The sequence below is a fragment of the Palaemon carinicauda genome, chromosome 42, assembly GCF_036898095.1.
Source record: "Palaemon carinicauda isolate YSFRI2023 chromosome 42, ASM3689809v2, whole genome shotgun sequence".
Classification (NCBI taxonomy): Eukaryota; Metazoa; Arthropoda; class Malacostraca; order Decapoda; family Palaemonidae; genus Palaemon; species Palaemon carinicauda.
In genome coordinates this window covers 53774676-53800399 of record NC_090766.1, presented here as the reverse complement: position 1 = coordinate 53800399, position 25724 = coordinate 53774676, and the positions used below count along the sequence as shown (strand labels likewise).

Here is a 25724-nt window from a genome sequence, read left to right as displayed (position 1 = left end):
AAATGTAGTAAGTTTCCTTTTCAGTGTTTATGCTGTGTGTGTGTGTAGGAAGTCCACTCATTGTACGACAACTTCTCCGTGTGGTTCTAGGCCCCCACTGTGACATTTCATGGGTCTCGATGTCTTCCTTGGTCCTTTGGTCTCCCTTCGGCGGGCGCCGTGGGGAATCGTCATCGCTGGACTTATTTATTATCTGTTTCCCGCTGTTCCTCCTTCCCTACGGGGAACTTGGTCTCTCAGCGTAGGAGCATGGGAGTTTAGTTGACTACGGTCTCTCTCTCTCCTTGAGGTCGTTCACCCTTTTATTTCTACTACGTTTTATGGTAGCTTCCTTCCCGTTACGGGATGAGTTGCTGCTCCGTTTATTTTGTCTCGATCATTTTTAATCAAATCTAATTGTATTTGTTAACTTTTCACCTTCTGTGTAGAACGCTTTCCTTCGGGGTTCATTTGTCCTTACTATTAGTGAACATTCTTAGATGAATTACATAATTATAATTGTTATAATTCTGTTTTGTTACAGTTCTCCGCCTTCCCCCCCTTCCCGTGAGTGTCAGTGGGGGAGGAGGGTGCATTCCTGGTGCGTAATTCTCATGTTCTTTTCCCTCGGGTTCCTCTTTGGAGTTCCCCCTGGGGAATTAATGTTAACTAATTGTTTTATTTTCACAGTTTTCTATCTAGTGTTTCGTTTGCCGATTGTGCCAACGAAACAGAGCTGCCCTGTTGGGGCCTGGGGAGTCTGCTGTTGCCGCCTCCTCTACGACTTCGTCATGGGCGTGTTCCCTTCTCCTAGAAGTTCTCCCATGACAACTGTCAGCTCCTTAGTTCATTTAGAACGCTCAGGAGGTTCGCCTCCATGGGTGGGTAACTCCCCTTCCGAGGGAGGTTCCCTTCCCAGGTATGAGTTTTTTCCCCTTCAGGGGGGGCAACTTCTCTTACCTCAATATTTTCTGGTCCTCGGGCGGTTATGCTCTTGGTGCTAAGCGACCGCTTTTGTAACCATGCTCAAGGGGCTGAGCGGTTGCAAGGCCGGACCATGGTGTTCGTGCGATTATGCTCTTGGTGCTGAGCGGTCGCACTTGCAGCTACGCTCAAGGGGCTGAGCAGCTGCAGGAGCTCCTCTTCGGAGGTTGCTCTTTATGGTCAGCTTGCTGATCCAATGGCCCTAGGGGCGCCTTCACCTGCTGTTGTTGCTGAAGGCTCGGTTTCCCCCTCCGAACATCCTTCGAGGGGGCAGCTGAGTCCAACGATCTCTCCTGCGAGTGTCTCTCCCCCTCGGGGGAGTTCACTAACAGAGACTCCTCTTCGGAGGACTGATGATGGTGCTCCTGTCCGTGGTCGTCTTCATCTTCAGCCGCAGAGGATCCTCCTCGACGAGAATAGACCGTTGCAGCTGCTTCGCCTGTCGGCAGTTCGTTCGCGATCTCTGACACCTGCCAGATCTTCTTGTCTTCCTTCTCCGTTCCTGGACGCAGGTAAACCATGCTTCCTTGTGTTCCAAGTATTAAGTTAATACTGTCGCGTCCCCCATACCCTGACGAGGTGGTATTGGGAACGTCCTAGCCTAGAATTCCAGCTAAAAGACTTCAGGTCGACTTCCTAGGACAAGTCACACTTCTTCCCTCCACACACAAGCTTATGTAGGCCGCACGTTGAGGTGCAGGGACTCTTTTTCTCGAGTGCTGCTCACTCAGATTCTGAGTCCCCGGGTAAGCCAAAGCCAGTAAGGCTGGGGACTTTCCACCCTTCCTAAGGGTAAGTCACCCTATGTAAATAGCGTGGTTTGTATTTCGGTTACGGAACAAATGACAAATTCGGGGATAATTTGTATTTTTCCTAACCATACAAACCTTAGCTATTTACACATATTTGCCCGCCAGCCCTGCCCCCCAAGGCAAGTCCTACCTCTAAGTGAAGTGAAGCAGTTCACCGGTGTGTGAGGGGGGGAGGGGTAGCTAGCTACCACTCCCTACCCCCTTGCTAACCAGCGCGGGGGTATTACACCCTCGTTAAATTCTAATGGCTCATCATTTCAGCTATGCCGAAAGTAAACCCTATGTAAATAGCTAAGGTTTGTATGGTTAGGAAAAATACAAATTATCTCCGAATTTGTCATTTTTCACATGAACTATAAAGTGAGAATCATGTCAGTTTGTTGAACATAAAACCATTTGCTGCACGTTTGAACTTTTGAAGTTCTACCGATTCAACTAAGTGATTAGGGAGATTGTTCCACAACTATATCTGGAATGAAACTTCTAGAATACTGTGTAGTATTGACCCTCGTGATGGAGAAGGTCTGACTATTAGAATTAACTGCATACCTAGTATTGTGAACAGGGTGGTACTGTCCTGGAAGATCTGAATGTAAATGATGGTCAGAATTATGAAAAATCTTATGAAACATGCATAACAAACTAATTGAACGGCAGTGCCTGATATTAATATCTAAATCAGGAAGAAGAATTGAATAGACTGCAAGTTCCTGTCCAATGAATTAAGATTAGAATCAGCAGCTGAACACCAAAGAGGAGAACAATACTCAAAACAAGGTAGTAAAAAAGAATTAAAACTTCCTCCGAATAGACTGATCACTGATAAATCTTAGACTTTCTCAGTAAGCCAATTTTTTGTGCAATTAAAGAAGACACAAACCTACTGTGTTTCTCCTAAGTAAATTTGTTGTCGAGAATCCCACCTAAAATTTCAAGTCATACAGAGTTAAAGAAACCTTATTAATACCGAGATCCAGATGTTGAGGAGCAACTGTCCTCGACCTACTTACAATCATACTTTGAGTTTTGTTAGGCTTCAACTTCATGCCCCATAATTTGCACCGTGCACTAGATTTTAATTAGATCTCTATTAAGGGATTCAGCAACCCTCAGATCTGCATTCAGGAGATGGAACTGATGCAAAGAGAGTAGCATCATCTGTATATGCAGCGAGCTTGTTTTCTAGACCAAACCACATATCATGGGTGTATAGTACGTATATAATATGAAAAGTAATGGGCCAAGAACACTACCCTGAGGAACACCAGTTATTACATTCCTATATGCACTATGGTGCCCATCAACAACTCCTCTTTGCGACCTATTATTCAAAAGTTCAGTAATGATGCCAAGCAAAGATCCACCCACTCTCAACTGTTTGTTTGAAATAAGGGCCTCATGATTAACACGGTCAAAGGCAGCACTAAATTCAATGCAAATCATATGAATTTCCTGACCTCAATCAGAGATTTCTATACAGCATTGGAGATGTACGAAGGCATCAAATGCTCCAAAACCTTTACAAAAGCTAAATTCCAAACTAGGGAACAGATGATTCCATTCCATAAACTTATTTAGACATTTTGCCAAAAACATTCAAAAACTTTAGATAATATGGGAGTTACGCAAAATGGGCAGTAATCAGGTGGACTTGAGCTACCATACACATTTATTTAATGGAGTAACATTACCAATTCTCCAAAAAGTACTAAAAGCTCCTCTTCTTGCTAACTTCTGCAAAATAACAGATAACGTTGGAGCTAAGAAATCTGCAGTCTTTATAAAAACAAAGGAAAAATACCATTTGGGTCTACACCTCCATAAGGATCAAAGTCCATTAAGAGAGCTTTAATATCACGAGATCGAAAAGTTAAACTAGTTAGTTTTACCATAAAAATGGTACGGTCTTGATGCGGTAATCCTCGTCCTAGGGGGTGAATCCATTTAAGAGATTTCCAAATTAAGACCTAAATATTAGAATCTGACTTTAGAAGTTTCCTTTAAAAGAGAAAGCACTGCCGTACAAGATTTAACATCAATAAAGTTATCTTTGGATAATGTTATCTTTGCTGACTATCCAAGAAGAATTACCCAGAATCTTCTTTGTGGATGGAGTTCTACTGGAGCCCAACTGCGGCTTTCATTTTAAGAAATCTACTCTTAAGTGATGTTCCAACATGTCGGCTTAAGGATTTTTAAAGTCCACTAGAATCAAAAAGTTTTAAATATTAATTTGTCCGCTTCCTTCGTCCTACGCTGGGGGGTCCTTCGTCCTACGCTGGGGGGAGGAATGATCACCTGCACCTCCGCTTGGACGGGACCCTCGGTCCTTCTTATCCTTGTCGACGGAAGCCTCCGTCCTCTTAAAATCCCTCGACGAAGGGACGGGCTCCTTCGTGAAATTGTTCAACGGAGGAGCCCGCACTTGTCTCTCATCTCGATGGGGAGACCCGTCGAGGCTGCCCGTCCTAGGAGACGACTCCCTCCACTGGGCGGATTGAATGTCTCTAGGTCGGGACTTATGCCTACAAGACGTAGTCCTCCGGTCATCAGATGACGCCATGACGGGCTCCTTTGTGAAATTGTTCGACGGAGTAGCCCGCACTCGTCTCTCATCTCGATGGGGAGACCCGTCGAGGCTGCCCATCCTAGGAGACGACTCCCTCCGCTGGGCGTATTGAGTGTCTCTAGGTCGGGACTTATGCCTACAAGACGAAGTCCTCCGCTCATCGGCTGACGCCATAGCGAGGCTATTGGTGGCCCTTGTAGGAGGACTGTCTCCTGCTCGCTTGGCTATCAAGCTTGAGGTCTTTGTCAGGTCCCTCAGCTTGTTGTCTGGAACGAAGACCCATGTTCCTTGCGGAGAACTAGGTCTCCTGCTCTTACTTGGAGGTGCATGAGAGCTTCCTCTCCTGTCTTTAGATCCTGTTGGAGACCGCTAAGGGGAATTTCTCCTCACAGATCGATCTCTCTTCCTCCTACGTCTCCTCCGACGTTCCTCACTCGACGAGCCCGACGAATCTTGCACCGACGAGTCTGACTTGCCTGTGTACCTCGACTGCGTACCGGACAGAGGCTTCTTGGGACTACGTCGTACTCCGGACGTAGAAGGCTGCAGAAAACTCTCCGGAACTACTGACGTAGGTGGCATCAACGATGACGGATGAGCCATGAAGGGGAAGGACTCGCTCAGGCCCTCCTCCATATCCAACGGAGACCTCAGCGGAGTCCTTGGTACACCCCATGCCAGCGTATCTTCTTGCGGGGAATCCTCTCTACCGACGGCACCTTCCGCAGCCGAAGCGCCTGAGACATCCACCCAGGAATCTGGCGACAAAAAAGGCACATTATTATTCCCCGTGGGGTCCTCCACCGAGACGCGCTCCCCACGTGCGAGAGCAACGTCCCTCGGACCCCCACTAAACCCACTTACAGGCGCCTGATCCGCCATGATCATAGAAGAATCTCCCGCAACATCAATCCCCTGGGGAAGAGGCACCAACTTTTTCCCTTTCAACGACTTACCTCATCCCCTACTCTGGGTAGGGGAAGAAGAAGGAACCTTACATGATCCCTTGCCCGCAGACGTCGCAGGGGAAGACAAACCTGTTTTCCTTGGAGAACGCTTCATAGCCTTCTTCTTCTTTGTTCCAAATTCACCCATTGGACCTCGCTCCAGCCATCACATCCCGGACACGTGTCCGAAGGCGAACACGCTTTACCTCTACATGAGGTACACAAAGAATGGGGGTTCACATCGGGCTTCGACAAGAAAGCCCCACACGATTTCCCGGCTCTAGGCCCAGGACAACGGCGATCATGCTCCATAGCACAACACAAAGCTCGCTATACACAAGCACAAAGGAAAGAAAGCACTAAAACGCCAATAAAAGCACAGAAGAACGAAAGTAAAAGCACACATCAATAGCACTAATCACTCGTAAAGAAAGTAAAGTCCATGTGGTAAGCACGTGGTGATGAACACAAAGGGGGTCGCACAGAGAATTGAGGAGCGGCGTGTGATAACACAACGCGACCAGAAAACTTACTGGAGAGCTCAGCCTAAACAACACGCGGCCTACCCTGGGCATTGCCCTCGGGTCACGTTCTCCTCCGCAAGGCAGGTCTCTATAGAAAATGGGAGTAGGGTAAACTACACAAAACTCTGGTCGTTTGAGAGGAGGTTCCAGTAACTCCTAAGAAAGTGTTTCGAAGTACAGTAACTATGTTAGGAAAAATACAAATTAATAAAAATTTGTGATTTTGTTTTTTAGATCTCAAAACATGTTGGTATGATAAAAGGTTTTGACACTAGGCCATAATGTGAATTAGCAGCTTTTCTTTTCACTTGAGATGATAATTATTTAATTTTATTTAAAACTAATTGCAAAATTGGTGGTACGTGTCATCTTTGAGATGGCTGCTTCTGATGACTTGAATAAAAAGAATCGGAAAATATCCCAAGTAACTTATTTGGATACTTTTTAGAAATAAGTTTCCTTAACAGTTGAAAAAGTAAATAACTCGTCAGATTAGGGCTCCTCCTCCAAATCATCATTTTCATCTTAGTTTTCCTGTTCTGAAGAATTCTCACGGGTTAAAGATGGCGTTTCCCATTTTTTTTTTTAGTTATGACAGGAATCTTTGTGTCTGCATGTAGCAAAGAACTCTTTTCAGCAGTTGAGGTACTAACACCTTCATTAGCATTATAGAAAACTTAGATATGCTTGTGGAGCCTACAGTATATGCAAACAATGTACATTGCTATCAAAAACCTGATGCAACCCATCAGTGATAGAAACTGTACAATATGCCATACAATTAATATATGAAATAAATGTTTGCATACCAGTTGCTTCGGCGAGCAAAGGATATTAGGATCTAGTTTACCAGCTCTGTCTTTTATCTTGGAATCCATAGGAGCTGACTGGATCATAGAAATGTGAGGGTTGCTCGGTAGAAGATTCTGAAGTTAATGTGTCATTCTGTAAGGGGGGATCTCAAAACTGTCAAGCATTGTACATCAGAACCCTTACTAAATGGTGCAGTAGAACCACTAGGAAAACCCTGAGGAATTAAGATAACTTTTGAAATTGGGCGTGTTAGGTTAATATTTTAGTTTTGTGCTGAATATTCACAGAACTTCTTAGATTGAACAAATAAAACAAAAGAGGTCAAGAGCTTATTAAGCTCATTACTATCAAAACCCAGAAGTTGTGACATTTCCATCTTCATCCCCACTACTGTATATACAAGTAGCCTAATCTCTGAATTTTCCCCTGAACTAAAAGATAGTTTGTTATACAATTGGAACTTTTAATTCATTTAGCAGCCATTTTAACATACAGTACTTTTCCAGAAGAGAAACAGGTGATGAAGAAATTAATTATTTCAAAAAAAAAAAAAAATAAATAAAAAGCAGGGAGCACTGATAGCTATTCTTCTTCCACAAAGGGAATGGTTCCTTAGGCTATGACCTGTTATCAGTGTTTGGGAGGGGGTGGTTGCTGTGTAAACCAGTCATCTTGAATAACCAGTTCGATGGTACGAGTAGTACCAAGTCCTTAAGAGACTATTCCTTCTTCTAAGCCCATTCTTTACTTTACTTTTACTTCAAGGGCTGCTTTTCCAGTCATGCACAGCTGGGGAACCCTACTCTCTACAGGACCCCCACAGTCATTTTTTCATGTTCATTCGAAAGCATTCAACATTTAATTTCTCGTATTGCTCGCATACTGTTAAATGGTCGCTATCAAAGCACTCGCAGAATAAGAAAGTCTTCAGTTTCCTCTTGTGAAAGCCTTGATATCTTCAATCTTTCGGATGTCTCGTGAGAGGTTATTGTAGGAGATGATTCTAGATGATTCTTCCTGAATGAGGTCTATCCACTATATACTTAGAAGTAGATGGGCTTTTTGGCTAGCATACATCCCAAAAAGACACTACTCTATACTGTATGAAAAAAAAAATTGTGGTTATTTGGATTGGTTTATGTCATAGAATTTCAGTTCCTGAACGATTTATGATATTGAATTTTCAAGTTTCCTTTTCTATATTAAGAAACTTTCAATATAAGTCATTGAGGGTATTATTATTAATATTATTATTATTATTATTATTATTATTATTATTATTATTATTTATTATTACTATTATTATTATTTTTTTAATTTTTTTATATTTTATATATTCTTATATTGTGATTTATTTTTATTATTTTATCTTTTTTATTTTTTTTATTGATTTTTTTATTATTACTTGCTGAGCTACAACCCTAGTTGGAAAAGCAGGATGTTATGAGCCCAGGGGCTCCAACAGTGAAAATTGCTCAGTGAGGAATAGAAACGAGGAAAAATGGAATATCTTAAGAACAGTAACAACATTAAAATAAATTTCTTAAACTATAGCAACTTCAAACAAAACAAGAGGAAGAGAAATAAGATAGAATAGTGTGCCTGAGTGTACACTCAAGCAAGAGAACTCTAACCCAAGACAGGGGAAGACCATGGTACATAGGCTATGACTACCCAAGACTAGAGGACAATGGTTTGATTTTGGAGTGTTCTTCTCCTAGAAGAGCTGCTAAAGAGTCCCTTCTACCCTTACCAGGAGGAAAGTGGCCACTGCACAATTACAGTGCAGTAGTTAACCCCTTGAGTGACGAAGAATTGTTTGGTAATCTCAGTGTTGTCAGTTGTATGAGCACAGGAGAGTCTGTAAAGAATAGGTCCGACTATTCTGTGTATGTGTAGGCAAAGGGAAAATGAACCATAACCAGAAAGAAGAATCTAATGTAGTACTGTCTGGTCAATCAAAGGACCCCATAACACTCTAGCGGTAGTATCTTAACGGGTGGCTGGTGCCCTGGCCAACCTACTACCGATTTCTGTGCTTGAGCATATAGGATTAGATTTGTCCATATTAGACATTGTAGCAGGTGTTTAGATTTTTTATTATTAAAAATTTTAAACCTTTGAAAAAGTGTTCACTAAAGATCCCACAGGAAAATATTTATTTCTGTTGACTTTAGCATACTGGTAGGATTTTAATGTTTTACTATATTATTTTTGCAGTACTCTTCATTCACTGCTATAGTATGTTTCACATTTAAAATACAATTAAATTTCTTGGAATATATTTAAGAGTAAAAATAAAAAAATCTTTTAGAAGTTATATCGCTTATTTTCTGTGAAATTCCATAACCAAGTGAGGGCTTGACAGCTAATAACCCCATTTAAGGAGGTTTTACAATGGTGCTTTAGCTAAATACCCTGTTGGAGTCCTTGGGCTTATAACTAGGGTTGAAGCTTAGCGAGTAATACATCATACATATACCAAGGCACTTACCCCAATTTTGGGGGGTAGCCGACATCAACAAATGAAACAAAAACAAAAAAGGGGACCTCTACTCTCTACGTTCCTCCCAGCCTAACAAGGGACTCAACCGAGTTCAGCTGGTACTGCTAGGGTGCCACAGCCCACCCTCCCCCATTATCCACCACAGATGAAGCTTTATAATGCTGAATCCCCTACTGCTGCTACCTCCGCGGTCATCTAAGGCATCGGAGGAAGCAGCAGGGCCTACCGGAACTGCGTCACAATCGCTCGCCATTCATTCCTATTTCTAGCACACACTCTTGCCTCTCTCACATCTATCCTCCTATCACCCAGAGCTTCCTTCACTCCATCCATCCACCCAAACCTTGGCCTTCCTCTTGTACTTCTCCCATCAACTCTTGCATTCATCACCTTCTTTAGCAGACAGCCATTTTCCATTCTTTCAACATGGCCAAACCACCTCAACACATTCATATCCACTCTAGCTGCTAACTCATTTCTTACACCCGTTCTCACTCTCACCACTTCTTTCCTAACCCTATCTACTAGAGATACACCAGCCATACTCCTTAGACACTTCATCTCAAACACATTCAATTTCTGTCTCTCCATCACTTTCATTCCCCACAACTCCAATCCATACATCACAGTTGGTACAATCACTTTCTCATATAGAACTCTCTTTACATTCATGCCCAACCCTCTATTTTTTACCACTCCCTTAACTGCTCCAACACTTTACAACCTTCATTTACTCTCTGACGTACGTGACGTACATCTGCTTCCACTCCACCATTTGCTGCAACAACAGACCCCAAGTACTTAAACTGATCCACTTCCTCAAGTAACCCTCCATTCAACATGACATTCAACCTTGCACCACCTTCCCTTCTCGTATATCTCATAACCTTACTCTTACCCACATTAACTCTCAACTTCCTTCTCTCACACACACTTCCAAATTCTGTCACTAATCGGCCAAGCTTCTCTTCTGTGTCTGCAACCAGTACAGTATCATCCGCAAACAACAACCGATTCACCTCCCATTCATGGTCATTCTCGTCTACCAGTTTTAATCCTCATCCAAGCACTCGAGCATTCACCTCTCTCACCACTCCATCAACATACAAGTTAAACAACCATGGCGACATCACACATCCCTGTCTCAGCCCCACTCTCACCGGAAACCAATCACTCACTTCATTTCCTATCCTAACACATGCTTTACTACCTTTGTAGAAACTTTTCAATGCTTGCAACAACCTTCCACCAACTCCATATAACCTCATCACATTCCACATTGCTTCCCTATCAACTCTATCATACGCTTTCTCCAGATCCATAAACGCAACATACACCTCCTTACCTTTTGCTAAATATTTCTCGCATATCTGCCTTACTGTAAAAATCTGATTCATACAACACCTACCTCTTCTAAAACCACCCTGTACTTCTAAGATTGCATTCTCTGTTTTATCCTTGATCCTATTAATCATTACTCTACCATACACTTTTCCAACTACGCTTAACAAACTAATACCTCTTGAATTACAACTCATGCACATCTCCCTTACTCTTATATAGTGGTACAATACATGCACAAACCCAATCTACTGGTACCATTGACAACACAAAACACACATTAAACAATCTCACCAACCATTCAAGTACAGTCACACCTCCTTCCTTCAACATCTCAGCTCTCACACCATCCATACCAGACGCTTTTCCTACTCTCGTTTCATCTAGTGCTCTCCTCACTTCATCTATCGTAATCTCTCTCTCATTCTCATCTCCCATCACTGGCACCTCAACACCTGCAACAGCAATTATATCTGCCTCCCTATTATCCTCAACATTCAGTAAACTTTCAAAATATTCCGCCCATCTTTTCCTTGCCGCCTCTCCTTTTAATAACCTTTCATTTCCATCTTTCACTGTCTCTTCAATTCTTGAGCCAGCCTTCTTTACTCTCTTCACTTCTTTCCAAAACTTCTTCTTATTCTCTTCATATGAATGACCCAATCCCTGACCCCACCACAGGTCAGCTGCCCTCTTTGCCTCACGTACCTTGCGCTTTACTACCACATTTTTCTCTTTATATTTTTCATACTTCTCTATACTATTAATCTGCAGCCATTCTTCAAAAGCCCTCTTTTTCTCTTCCACTTTTACCTTCACTCCTTCATTCCACCATTCACTGCCCTTCCTCATGCTGCCTCTAACAACCTTCTTGCCACACACATCACTTGCAATCCCAACAAAATTTTCTTTTACTAACTTCCACTCCTCCTCTAAATTGCCAGTTTCTCTTACTTTCACTTCATATGTCATTTTCAACCTTTCCTGATATTTACTTTTTACCCCCGGTTTTATTAGCTCTTCAACCCTCACTAGCTCCCTTTTACATCCACCTACTCTATTCCCCCACTCTTTTGCTACAACTAATTTTCCTTCCACCAAAAAATGATCAGACATACCGTTAGCCATACCCCTAAACACGTGCACGTCTTTCAATCTTCCAAACATTCTTTTAGTTATCAACACATAATCCATTAATGCCCTTTCTACTACTCTTCCATTTGCCACTCTTACCCATGTATACTTATTTTTATCTTTCTTTTTGAAAAAGCTATTACTTATCACCATCTCTTGCTCAACACACATATCTACCAGTCTCTCACCACTCTCATTTTCACCTGGTACGCCATACTTCCCAATGACACCTTCTACCTCTCCAGCGCCCACTCTAGCATTTAAGTCACCCATGACAACTACATAATTCCTTCTACCCAGTCCTTCTACACACCTAGTTAATTCATTCCAGAACTCATCCCGCTCTTCTTCACTTTTCTCACTACCTGGCCCATACGCACTGACAAACGCCCAACATTCCCTACCCAACCTAACCCTTACCCACATTAACCTAGATGATATCTCCTTCCATTCCACTACTTTACCTGTCATCCATTCACTCGGCAATAAAGCCACACCCTCTCTCGCTCTTCCCCTTTCAATCCCAGACACTCTACCAGACATTTCACCAAACATCACTTCACCCTTTCCTTTTATCTTCGTCTCACACAAGGCCAATACATCCATCCTTCTATTTCTAAACATACTTCCAATTTCACATCTTTTACTCTCTATCGTACTACATCCACGCACATTTAAACACCCCAAAAATAGAGTGCAGGAAGCAGTCACTCTCCCCCCAGCTCCATATCCTTGTCGATGTCTCACAGGATGTAGATACAGGAGAGGGGGTTCCCAGCCCCCTCGTCCCGTCCCTTTTAGTCGCCTCTTACGACACGCAGGGATAAGGTTGGCGCTATTCTAATTGTTTTTACGCCCCCGCGGCCACAGGGGGCATAATAATAATAATAATAATACAGTAATAATAATAATAATAATAATAATAATAATAATAATAATAATAATAATAATAAAGGGATTTTGACGTAGGAAAAATCTATTTCTGGGCGAGAGACCCGTGCCGCCCAGTGAACCCACCCGTCCCTCCCTAATTGGGCCCCAATCTGGGGTGCTATAAGGAGTGACGTCACTGGCGTGGGATCGCTAGTAGTAGTAGGATGTTGAACGGCGCCTCGCTGTTCGGGGATATTGACAGGAGATGTCTAAATGGTGCGAGACATCTGGTTGTGATTTATTATACCGACACCTTATTAAGGTGAGCGAGCTGGGTGACAAATTTTTCTCTGGTAAATTCATAGCAGTTTTTACCTTAGAAATGATGTAAAAGGAGGAACTATATTCCCTGCAGCTACTGTGGCAAATCTAAGAGATTCTAAAGGTTTTAGGTAGTGGCGCTTGAAAACTTTAGGGGACTTCCAACCCATATATTTTGAGAGCTCATCAAATTTCATATGGTGGGAAAAATTAATTGAGGTAGCCACAGCTCGAATATCATGGACATGTAGGAATGATTCAGGATTAGGTTGTTTAATAAAATAAAGAATTTGTTGTCTGATTCCCTTAAGGGTAATAGTTCCTCCGTGTTCTCTAATAAATAAGGGCCCTGTGGTTGTGGTGGAAGTTCTACTTAAGTAGGATTTCAGGGTGGTAACTGGATACAGGGATGGATCCCGAGGAAGTGGAACAATCTTCCAGGGAGACCACCTGTTTTGGGGGTCCTCATTTTTAGCCAGGAAAACTTTGTTAGGGGAGAGAAGGACCTCACCTGAAGAGAGAAACTCTATATGACCTTGGTCTCTAGATAAGGCTGACAATTCTGAGATTCTGTCGCCAGAGGCGAGGCTCGAAAGAAAAAGTGACTTTCTTAATAATGCCATATAGTTACAGGATTCATTTGGGGTGTCGGAGGCTAGCTTAAGAACATCGTTCAAAAACCAGGAAACCGCGCTAGGGCGAGTTGGAGGTTTTAGTCTGGCACAAGCTCTCTGAATGGATGAGAAATATGAATCCGTTAGATCAATGTCAAAACCAATATGGAAGATCTTTTTCAGGGCTGACTTGATTGTAGTAATTGTAATGGCTGCCAGGCCTGATTCGAAGAGAGTTCTGAAGAATGTCACAGTTAAGTTCATCGTCATTTTCTCAACTTGGGAATCTTTCAAGAATTTAGCTAATTTCTTGACAGCTGAGTCATATTGACGGAGAGTAGATTCCCTTTAGTTAGATTCCAGGAAAATAGTATTCAAAGGATCGATGTTTGCACCTCGTTGGGCTGCGAACTTCATGAAGTCCATAAAGTTAGGGCATTCAGAATCCTCGAGGAAGCGAACACATTGTGAGTTTTTACTGTCTGTGTTAGCACCGGATTGGGAATCCGCCGGGGGCGGAGACCTAGTTCTAGCAACAAGGGGAACCAATTGCTCTTGGGCCAGTTGAGGGCTACGAGAGCCACTTGACCTTTGAAGGATCTGAATTTGTGCAGAATTTTCAGCAGGAGATTCACCGGAGGAAACAGATAAATCGTCTTCCAGGTATTCCAATCTAGAATCATAGAGTCCGTGGCATAAGCCTGAGGGTCCAGGTTGGGGGCTACGTAACAATCTAGTTTGCGATTGGATTCCGTCGCAAACACATCCACCTGGAGACCCGGGACTTGAGATAGTATCCACTGGGAAGATCGATTGTCTAGGGACCATTCCGACTCTAGCGGAGTCGTCCGGGAAAGTGCGTCCGCTACCACATTCCGGACTCCTGCTAGATGGACTGCTGACAGGTGCCACTTGTGCAATGCCGCCATGGAGAAAATCTTCAACATGATGTGGTTTATTTGGGCTGATCTGGATCCTCCTCTGTTGATGCAGTGTACTATGACTGCACTGTCGAGAACCAGTCTGATATGGAGATTCCTGACTGGATTGAGACGTTTTAAAGTGAGGAAGACTGCCATGGCCTCTAGGACGTTGATGTGCATTTGTTGGAAGACCGGTGACCATAACCCTTGGACTTTCTTGTGTTGGGAGTAACCTCCCCACCCTGTTAAGGAGGCGTCTGTGTGAACGACGAGTCCCGGGACCGGATGTTGTAAGGGAACCGACTTGGAAAGATTCTTGATCTTCGTCCAAGGCTGCAGACTTTTTCTCAGGATTGGGGGAAGGCGAGCACGTCTGTCTCGGCATTTTGTGGTTGCTCTGGAGCGCCACACTCTGTTTATGTCCTTGAGTTTGGACCTTAGGACGATGTCTGTCATGGAGGCGAACTGTAAGGAACCTAGGATCCTCTCTTGGTTCCTTCTAGAGGTCAACTTTTCCCTGAGAAATTGTTTTGTATTCCTCGCTATCTCCTTCCTTTTGGCTTTGGGGAGGCACAGCGTATGGGAGCACAGGTCCCATTGTAGTCCCAGCCATTGAAACTTGGTCTCCAGGACCAGGCGGGATTTCTCGAGGTTGACTTGGAATCCCAGTTGTCGAAGGAAGGTGAGGACTTTGTTCGTTGCTATGCGGCAATTCTGGGCATTGTCTGACCAGATTAGCCAATCGTCTAGATAGGCCACTACCTGTATCCCCGAGTTCGAAGCTCTTGAATTACTGTCTCTGCTAGTTTGGTGAAGATTCTGGGTGCTATGTTGAGCCCGAATGGCATCACTTTGAATGCATAGGCTTGTTTGCCTAGCTTGAAGCCCAGAAAAGGACTAAAATGCCTTGCTATTGGAACGTGATAGTAGGCATCTGTAAGATCGATGGAGGTGGTGACGGCCCCACGGGGAAGTAAGGTCCGCACCTGCGAGACAGTAAGCATATGGAATTTGTCGTAACGAATGAAGGATTTTAAACGAGACAGGTCCAGGATTACTCTCCGTTTGTCTGAGCCTTTCTTTGGCACGCTGAACAAGCGCCCTTGAAATCTTAAGGGACGTATGCTTTGGATTGCATTCTTTAGTAGCAGATCTTTTGTGAAGGAACGTAGTTCTTCCGTTGGTAGTTGGTAAAAGCTGTTCGGTGGAGGAGGTCCCTGTATCCAGCTCTACCCTAGGCCTTTTGAGATGATGCTGGAAGCCCAATCGCTGAACTTCCAATGGTCCCGAAATTTGTACAATCTCCCTCCTACCTGCAGTTTCTCAATGGTTGGAGGATGATTTGCCGCCTCTGCTTCCGCGGGAAGACTTGCCTCGGTGGTAACCCCTTCCGCCACCTCGGCCACGAAAGGCACCCCTGGAACCCCTGTGACGCTGGTAGCCACGGAAAGAGCCCTGAGACTCATACGTGGGGTTAAAGGCGGGGGAGAAGGAAGTCGAGGCGATCTGAGACTGAGGGACCAGAACGTATTGCTCTTGTTGTTGGCCCTTTGAGGTAGAAGGCTGGGGACCTTGAGGAGCAGGTTGGACTGAGACCGGTTGAACCACTTGCAGAGGCTGCCTGAATCGGGAAGATTGGAAGGTCCTCAATCTCTTCCTACCTCGAATTGGGGTACTAGTAGGCTCATACTTCCTCTTTGAAACCAGGCCCCACCTAACCTTGAGGTTTTGGTTGGCTCTAGCTGCCTCGCTAAGGACTGAGTTAACTAAGTCCTCTGGGAAAAGATCCGGGCCCCAGACTGGAGCTTTGATGAGCCTATTAGGTTCGTACCTAATCTTTGCTTCGGATAGGACGTGTCATCGACAACGGGTCCTGGCGTTTGCAAAATCATAGGCGTCAGCCATAAAGTTTTGCAAAAGTGACTTAGTGAGGACCTTAAGGAGGTCCTCCTCGTTGTAAGTGGCGACGGTCAATTCAGAAAGGGCAACCGAATTAAGGGATCTGCTGAATCTACACCTCGACTCTAATTCCAATTTAATGAGAGACTCCGGGAGTTTGGGAAGCCGTTCGCTGAACTGCGTCGAGGCACAGTCCGGGCTCAACTTACCTACCGAGAAGGTAGCTGGGGCGTTCCGCCAACATTCATTGTCTCCCGGAAAGAGAAGGGAGGTTAAGTCGGTCTCCCTGAGTTGAGGTAAAGGCTTCTCTTCCTTGAAAGCCTGAAAGACCGTCTCTATGATCTTGGTCGCACATAGGGTAGGGGTCTGGTCGTCGGCCACAAACATAGTATAAGAACTCTTGTAGGCCGTAATCATTGTGTTCAAGCAGTCCTACTCATTGAATACGCGGACCAAGACAGACTGTGCCTGTTCTTTAGGAAAAATAACAGTTTCCTTTGGGACCTTATCCAATCGAATTTGAGCCTCTTCCTTGAGGCGAGCGTAGCCGGGGAAGGGGAATTCAAGACCCGGTGGGTAGAATTCATAATCCGCAAGAGGCCGGGTACCGAAACCTTCAATTGACAACATACCCTCCGAGAAGGGGGCATGCAATGCTAACCTCCAAGGGTTATTCTTATTGAAAGGAGGAAGCTTGGAGGTGTCGGGGATGGGGTATTGCTGTTGTGGCGGTGGCAGCCCCGAGCGCATGAGTCCCTGAACTAGGCTCTCCATGGAAGCTATTCTCTCTTGTGATTGCTGTGTATGAGACGATAGCATCGACTCAAAACGAGCAAACATCTTCTCGGAAAAATCCACCGGGTTAAATGATTCCGCCGGCGGGGGAACAGGTGCCGGAACGGAGACTACTCAGTGAGAGGTTGAGGGCACAGCAATTGGGTCTTGAGAGAGACTGGTGGAGGAAGATTTAGCCTTCGAAGATGATGATTTCGAAGACTTGTGGTCTTTGGAAGACTTGTAGGTCTTATATAAAGGCTTACGATGAGCCTTCACCTTGGGGATAACAGGCCGGGGACTGAGCTCAGTCCCGGTTGTCCCCGGAAAACCTCGAAAAGAAGAGAAAGCCGGGCTAGGGAGAGGAATCGTAGCCCGGGAACCACCTGACTCGCCTACGTCCCTACCTGTGTCGGGATCATCCAGAGCCATGGGTTCCACATCGAGGTTGAGGGTAGCGACGTCCTCAGTTAGGGTGCCACCTGTCTCTTCTTGGTCCGGGGCCAGAAGAAGGGATTCGATCCTCTCGATGATAGGGTCCGCCAACTCTTTGGGGACCGCAGCTGAAGTTTTAGCATGGGGGTAGAGACGGGAACACCATTCCTCAGAGAGGATATAAGGCTGTTTGGCTTTCACGTTGCGGGCGAACCCGCCAATCCAGACCTTGAGGGTAGCCTGAGCTGTATCTTTTTCAAGTTGGGAGCTCTGAAAGAGAACAGACTATTAGCGAGGGATATTTGTGCCAAAGAAAAGTGGAGAAGTCCAAGGACTTCGTAGACACGAAGTGAAAGGCATGCGGGAAGTCCAGAGGACTGTGGCCTTAAAAGTAATAATCGTAATTAATGTAAACCATCGAAATTAATCGTAACTCCCTACAAGTCTGTATTAATGAAAATGCACTCGCCGAGTCAGATGTTAGAGTGGAGGTCATTGTGTAGCAGACTACACAATTGTCCGGATGCCAAACAGCTAAGTCATCCACTTGGACAGAACAGTGGGCGTGCGAACGATACACGTCATGGCCGCAGGGTTGATGGAGGACAGCGGAACATGCCGTCATCGCACAGCGTACAGTCTGTAAAATAAAAGATACATGAGTATCTTAAAGGAAAGCAAATTAGGGGCCCGGAGGCCCCGGAGCTTAAAATATATATATATCAATATCATGATAAAAAGTTTTTATATACATCATTTATATACATCAAGTATCTTGAAGGAAAGCAAATTAGGGGCCCGGGGGCCACGGGTGCTTAAATTATATCAATATCATGATAAAAGATTTTATTACGACTATTATGAATGAGAATAAGTCAGTCCGTAACCGTGATCATATCAAAAGAGGGAAGGGAAGGTCGAGAACTAGGATCGTATATATAAATATATATATATGTGACTAATATATAAAGTTAATCCAATTAATAATAAGTAACGTCGGCTCCGGAGGCTCAACTAAACAACTCAACCAGATGGTAATGTATAAAAGCTACGTCCGGGGATCCCGTAATGAAAGTCTTTGTATATATATCTATATGAGGTCCGTGAGGTGCGGGACACCATAGAGGTGGAAGGGATCTTTAATGGGTCCGTGAAGTGCGGGACCGAGAGGGAGTAGCACGTACAAAACAAAATAGAATAAAATAAAATAACATGACAAGGTACCACGGACCGAGCAGAAAACTTCCCGTCGACCGTTGGCCAAACGAGCGATGGAAAGAAAACGACTACGACCGGGTAGAGTAGTACAAAAAGTGTAAAATAATGTACGTTAATGTATAATAATAATAGCAAGCCTCACAGATCAACGGGAACCGCCCGTGCAAAGACAGCGAAAGGTCCCGGGGGGGGGGGGAACATAACGCAACATAGTGACTCTTAACTCGACATGGGAGAGAGAGAGGGAAGGTAACCCTAGGGTGGGGGTATCGGGCGGGAGGGAGGCTAGGAGTGGGGCGGTAGCAGGTATACCAACATGCCAGACCCACGATTGATATGATCACACGGAAAGACTAAATAACACTATAATAAACATAACACATGGTAAAATAAGATAGGAAGGCATGCTGGATGATAAAAATAATAAAATAATAATAAAAATGATACATCAATCGTAAAACAAACGAGGGAACGAACATGAGAAAGGAGAAAACCAAGCCTAACAGCGCTGGGAGTTAGGCAGGGCTACCAACACAACACAGTCAGTGAAGTGCCGACAAAATGAAAAACTAATATCTGACTCATGAAAGTCCCTCGAGCTAATGCAAGAAAAAACGAATGACGTTAATAATGAGAAGCATGTCCGTGGCGTGGGAACGTAAAACAAAATTAATGGAAATAGAAACGCCCGAAGGCGACCAGGCATGCCAACCTAACGGGAATACGCTAACGTATACAGTATCGTAATAACAGGACATCAATATAATAAAATAACACAGTGTGTGAACCGTGGATACCCAGAAAGTTCATAACGAGAAACAATCAGTATGGAGGACTCATTGTAAAGCGTTAAGAACGACGAGAGAGAGATAGGAGGAGGCCGAGCGCCATGAAAGACCCACGCAGGGTCGTGAAAAATAAAACTCATAATATAAGCAAAAAAGGGCAAGGCCCCCTCCAAAATCTCAAAACTCATAGATCTGGTACTTAACTTAGATGGGGTGACGGTAGTGTCCGACATCTTGAGGTAAATCCAGGTAAACCAGCGAAATTCACACACCGAGGCAAAATATGTATGGATAGCGCGTGCTATGAAAAAGGAGTGACGTCACTGGCGTGGGATCGCTAGTAGTAGTAGGATGTTGAACGGCGCCTCGCTGTTCGGGGATATTGACAGGAGATATCTAAATGGTGCTAGACCTCTGGTTGTGATTTATTCACGCCCCAGTATTATACCGACACCTATACAAATTTTTCTCTGGTAAATTCATAGCAGTTTTTACCTTAGAAATGATGTAAAAGGAGCATTTCACTGGGCGGCACGAGTTGGAGCCCAGAAATATGATAATGATAATGGTAATGGTAATAATACAACTCATTAAAAATTTTCATGATTCATGGTTGCAAAATAAATTTTGAGAAATGCACCTGATCATTTTCTTTGATTGCAAAAGAAGATTTCATATTGAGTCATTCAATATATCCTGAGGATTTATTTTCAGTACCATGTTTTGAATACAGTATAGTTTTCTTAACTCGTCGGGAAAAGTTTGGTGGGGGATTAAATTCCTTGTACATGATCTGGCTCCGTCATTCAGTTAGTTCTTTATGTATGTTGCTCAAGATTTTTCACAATTCTGACTATCCATTGTGTTCAGCTATCCAGACTGTATCATTTAGTAAGTACAGTACGAGGTACAGTATGTAGTTAATTCTAGAAGTCTTACCTTCTTCATCACAAGGCTCAGTACTACACAGTATTCTACAGTACAAGCTTTATTTAAGTAGTGACCAGGTTGTAGAATGATCTTTTTCATCCGCGGATGAATTGGTGAAACTCTAGAAGTTTGCTGCAAATGCTTTCTTCTTAAACAGGTTAACATAAGTCTCATTTCAGAGTTTATTTATAACTTGTTTATTTGATTTTACTGATCTTAATATATTTTCAAATATTTTATTTCTCATTTGTAGTTTAGTCTTTACTTTTTGTTTCATTTGTGCATTAGACTGCTTTCCCTGCTGGAGCTTTTGGACTTGTAGCATTCTGTTTCTCCTGCTAGGGTTGTAGTTTGTCTAGTGATGCTTATAACTGTTTTTTAAATGTTTTTTCATTAAAGCAGTTTCTTGCAATATCCTATTTTTGTTTTGGTCAAATAGCAGTGCAAATTTTCGGAGTTGTGGATGGGAGTAGTGAAACCTGCATAGGTAAGATTAACAAACGACTGTAAAAAATCTTTTCACTTTGTTAGTGATTTTAAATAAGGATTCAGTGACAGCAAATTATTTTACTTTTTCTGTGTGCTATAAGTTTAATAATCAGAGTAGTCAAGTGTACAGAAAATGGTATTCGCACAATGATTGGATATATGGATAGATAATCTTTTGGGTTTGAAAATCTAAATGGTCATATGATATGCCAGTCAATACAGAAGCATAAAAAAAGTTTTAGATTATGGATCTAGCATGATTTACTTAATCCAGATTTATAGTACTAAAGGTCCATTGGGATTCCTGTAAGTGGGCTCTTTTGAGTTTCATACTTCATCCATCCATGGCAAATCTAGTTTTATTGCTTATGAAAGTAATTGTTTATGCAGTATAAGTTTTTTGTTTAATTTTTTCCCTTTACTATTTGAAAAACTGTACCATGGAATCAGTGTTAATGAGAATACTTACATTGTAGGGAAACTGTGTTTTGTCATTGTCTTGGTGAGTTTTCAAATCTGGTTTTTATGAAAACTTTTCTTGGCTACAAATATATTACTAATCTTGCCATTACTTCTCTTGAAGTTTATTTATTTCCTTCTCTACTTTCCTCACTGGGCTATTTTTCTTTTTTGGAGCTCTTGGGCTTATAGCTTCCTTCTTTTCTAACTAGTGTTGTAACTTAGCTAGTAATAATAATATCCTGGCACTTTTTTTATATAAAACAATAGAATTGTCTCGAGACTTCCTCTTGATTCATGAGTTAATTTCCTTTTTTAAATTTGTAAATTGTTTGTCAAAAAAGATCAGCAATGTTCATGTATTAATGTAATTATCTTTTGCAGAATGATGGCCCTCCACCAGACCCATCCTATCGCTTTTTATCGGATCCTGATAGAGATGGAAGTGAAAAAGAAAGAAAGAGAGATGGTAGAGGTAAACGAAAAGGGAAACCAGGCTCTAAATGGGGATCAGGGGAAGGACAGGAAGAGGAAGGGGAAAAAATGGATAAAGAAGACAACGAGGTGCCGGATTTTAATAGTCCTGGTGGACAAGGGAACAGGGGGAGAGGAAAATCAGAAAAGTCTGGTGGAGGAAGAGGTCGAGGATCTCGTGGACGTGGTTATGGGAGGCCTCCCCACGAACAGGAATATGACCAAGAGGAGGAGTTTCACAAGAATGATAATTTTGAAAGCCATGGTAGTGGAGGAGAATGGAATAAGCCAAAGAGCGGTTTAAGTTTTGCCAGTCGAGACATTAGATATTATCCTGATGAAAATGAAGATCACAGGGGTGGAAAGGACATGCGAGGTCGTGGAAGGGGACGGCAAAACTATGGCCAATGGGGCCACAACAATGACAACCGTAGATCGCACAGACGTGGTGATTCACATTCGCGGGGTGGAAGAGGAAGGGTTTGTATCTTGAGGACATTTTTGGTTTGTTTTTTTTTTGCTTTTAGATAATGTAGTGATAGGAAGCATGTCTCATAGGTTAGTCTTTTACTTCAAACTTATGATATAATTCATGCTATTTAGACATACTGTACTACCTTTTCTTAATGACTTTGGAAATATACAACTAAAAAAATGAATGGTTTAGATATGATGCTGCAGTAATTGAAGTGTTTTTATGATGACAAAAAATCCAATTATAGAGAATTTATGCTATTTAGACATACTGTACGACAGTAACTATTCTTAATGACTTTGAAAATATACAACTAGAAAAATGAATGGTGTAGATATATGATGCTACAATAATTGTAGTGTTTTTATGATAATGACAAAAAATCCAAATATAGAGAAAAAAATAAAAGTTAAATAAATATAATTTGAACAATGTTATTAGTCTTGGTTTGGGCATATATTAATGTAATGTGGGTTATACACTGAATTTGAATTTTTTTTATAAAGTAGTTATTTTAAATACTCATAGTAATGTTAAACCAAGTATTGTGAATATATCGAAACTTTTGGAAGATCTAATTTAGATATGTTCCGGTACAAATACAAACCTTCGTCCTTTACATAGGTGAGATAACAGCGAAGCTGGAATGCATGGCAGTGAAAATTTTATGATTAGGTGTAAACAATTGGTCGGCAATTACCGACTGGGAGCAGGGAAGCCCTGCCCTCCTGTTTGCTCACTAAGTAGTCACTTTGATAGCAGCTATCAGTGAGGATAGACGTTCTTGATAGCTGGAATACTGGCACCAAACTTTTCAATTCGTTAATTTTATGAATAGAACTTACCTGGCAGTTATACATACATAGCTAATTATCTCTATTTCGGCAGAATTTTTCTAAAACTAGGCAACCGCCTTGTGGTGGTTGGGTGGTAACACCCGTTAAAGGGTGGTAGGAGGAATCATTCCCGTTTTCTGTTCTTCAGTTCATCTCTGCCGGCCGGATCGACAACACGTTGGTCCGTCATTTAGAGTTTTTCTTCGCTTTCCCTGCTCGGTGTACCAGTCTGCTTTTTTTGGTGAAGTACTCTGATTTGGGGTTTTGGCGATCGTTGTATTTTGTTTTCTCTTAGCTTTTTTTGCTGTTTTTTCATTATGAGTGAAAAGAGTCATTACCGTATCTGTGCGAATGAGGAATGTAAGGTGAGACTACCGAAAATGGCGGTAGATCCTCACACAGTTTGTTCTAATTGTAGGGGTTTTGTTTGTGCCCTTGATAATAGGTGCGGGGAATGTAAGGTTTTGGATGAGAAAGATTGGTTAATTATGAAGCGCTATGTGCGTAAGCTAGAGCTCGATAGAGTTAGGAGAGCTTCTAGGTCTAAGTCTAAGTCTGTTAGTGGTAAGGAAGACGAACTTAGCGTAGATTTATCTATTGATCCTATTATTGATTCCTCTTTGGAAGTTGATCCTTCCCTTGAGGTAGTAACTCCTGCACCTCCTACAGGTTCCGTATCTACGGATGACCCTCGGTACGCTAGCCTGGCGGCCGAGTTGAAGGCCATTAAAGAACAACTGGAGGCCTTTAAAGGTAAGGAAAGTGAAAGTGCTTGTGTTAGTGCAGTGGAGGTGGCGACTGACCGAATCTGTCATACCCCTAGGCCTAGACCTCTACCAAGCTCCCAGGACCAAGGGAGAAGGTACGTCGATGACCGAAAGGGGGTGAGAGGTACGTACCCTCGGTCAGCCGTCGCCTCAGACAGTCCTGTTGTCGATTCCCAGGCTGCTCTTGACCGTCACGGGAAAGACGTGTCGGATGTGTTGTTTTCTTCTCCGAATTCGTCCAGACGTAAATGGAAGTATGAAGCTTCAAGACCTACTAAGAGGAGATGGAACCGCGACGAACGGTCTCGTTCTTTCTCTCCCGGTTCTAGCAGTTATGAACCTTGTCCGTCGTAGGATGATTTCGACTCCGTGCCTGTGAAAAGGACGAAGCCTGCTGCCGAAGATACGAGTGTTATTCGTCAGCCCCCCCCTTCGGGTCCGCAAGACCCAGCTGATGTTGCTAAATCCTTTATGTCTGTCATGCAGGAACAACTTTTGACTTTAGTACAAGCCTTTAGCCGCCCTCACGCCCAGTCTGACAGACGTAAAGACGACTCGTTGCCGATTAAGAAGTCTGCTTCTAAGAGAGAACGGAGTTCTTCTTTAAAGAAAACTTCTCCCTCTCTACGCCAGGATGAGGAATGTGTGCTTTCGCCAGGCGATACTTCTTCGCGATACCAGGGCGATACGTTTTCTCGTTCTCGATACCGGGACGATACCTTATCGAACGACGCTGCTTCTCGTTCTCGATACCAAGACGATACCGCCTCCCGTTCGCTTCGCCACGACGATACCTCCTCTCGTTCGCTTCGCCACGACGATACCTCCTCTCGTTCGCTTCGCCACGACGATACCTCCTCTCTTTCACGACGCCACGACGATACCGACCCTAGTTCTCGACGCCACGACGATACCGCCTCTCGTTCACGACGCCACGACGATACCGCCTCTCATTCTCGCCGCCACGACGATACCGCCTCTCATTCTCGCCGCCACGACGATACCGCCTCTCGCTCTCGACGACAGAACGACTCTGCCTCTCGTTCTCGGTCCCAGGGCGATACCACCCTGCCTCTTCGGGACGATACTGCCTCTCGTCCCAAGGATTCTTCTAGCGCGGGACTCCAGGATGCAACCCGTCTTTTGCAGGATGATGCCTTTGATTTGCCCTTGTCGGGTTCTAAGGATCCTTCTTCTCTTTCGAAGGATATTGCAGATGTGGATCAGGACCTCGAGGATGTTTCTGATGACGATGATAATCCTGCCGACGCTGTGGGAGATTACAAAGTTCTCTCTCGCTCCCTTCTTGAACTTTTTGGAGAGGAATTCCAACCTGCTGCCCCTCAATCTCCTCAGTCCCAATTTAACAGAAAGAAGGCCAAGAAACAGTCGGCCTTCATCAAGATGAAGCTGTCTATCTCCGCAAAGAAGGCTCTCACGAAGATTGATGACTGGATGATGGAGCGGAGACAAACAGTTAAGACTTCCTTCTCGTTTCCACCAGCTCGTCTTGCTTCAAGAGCGGGTATGTGGTATGCAACTGGAGAACCTTTGGGTCTGGGAGTGCCTTCCTCCTCCAAGGGTGACTTCTCTGGTTTAGTGGACTCTGCTAGAAGGCATGCTCTCAACTCAGCCAAGGTCATGTGGTCGATGTCGGAGCTGGATCATCTCGTCAAAGGTATTTTTAGAGCCTTTGAGGTTTTTAGTTTCCTAGACTGGTCTCTTGGGACTCTCGCAAGGAAAACTGAACAGATGGAAGGATCTAGGGACCTTACCAGTATTATGTCCTGTATGGATAAGGCCCTCAGAGATGGGGCGAATGAGTTGGCTGCTCTGTTCT

General features: G+C 43.5%; 2 protein-coding genes across 5 annotated transcripts in view; one reads left to right on the top strand and one right to left on the bottom strand.

The window, feature by feature from the left end:
* Positions 1-25724, bottom strand: part of LOC137633245 (uncharacterized) — a 186140-nt gene that overhangs the window by 79704 nt on the left and 80712 nt on the right.
* LOC137633255 (coiled-coil domain-containing protein 9-like) overlaps positions 1-25724 on the top strand; it is a 108644-nt gene that overhangs the window by 35074 nt on the left and 47846 nt on the right. For all 4 annotated transcript variants that reach the window (XM_068365459.1, XM_068365456.1, XM_068365458.1 and 1 more), the window contains one exon: positions 21717-22286. In XM_068365459.1, the coding sequence (XP_068221560.1) occupies positions 21717-22286 (570 nt within the window). The remainder of the gene's footprint in view (positions 1-21716; positions 22287-25724) is intronic.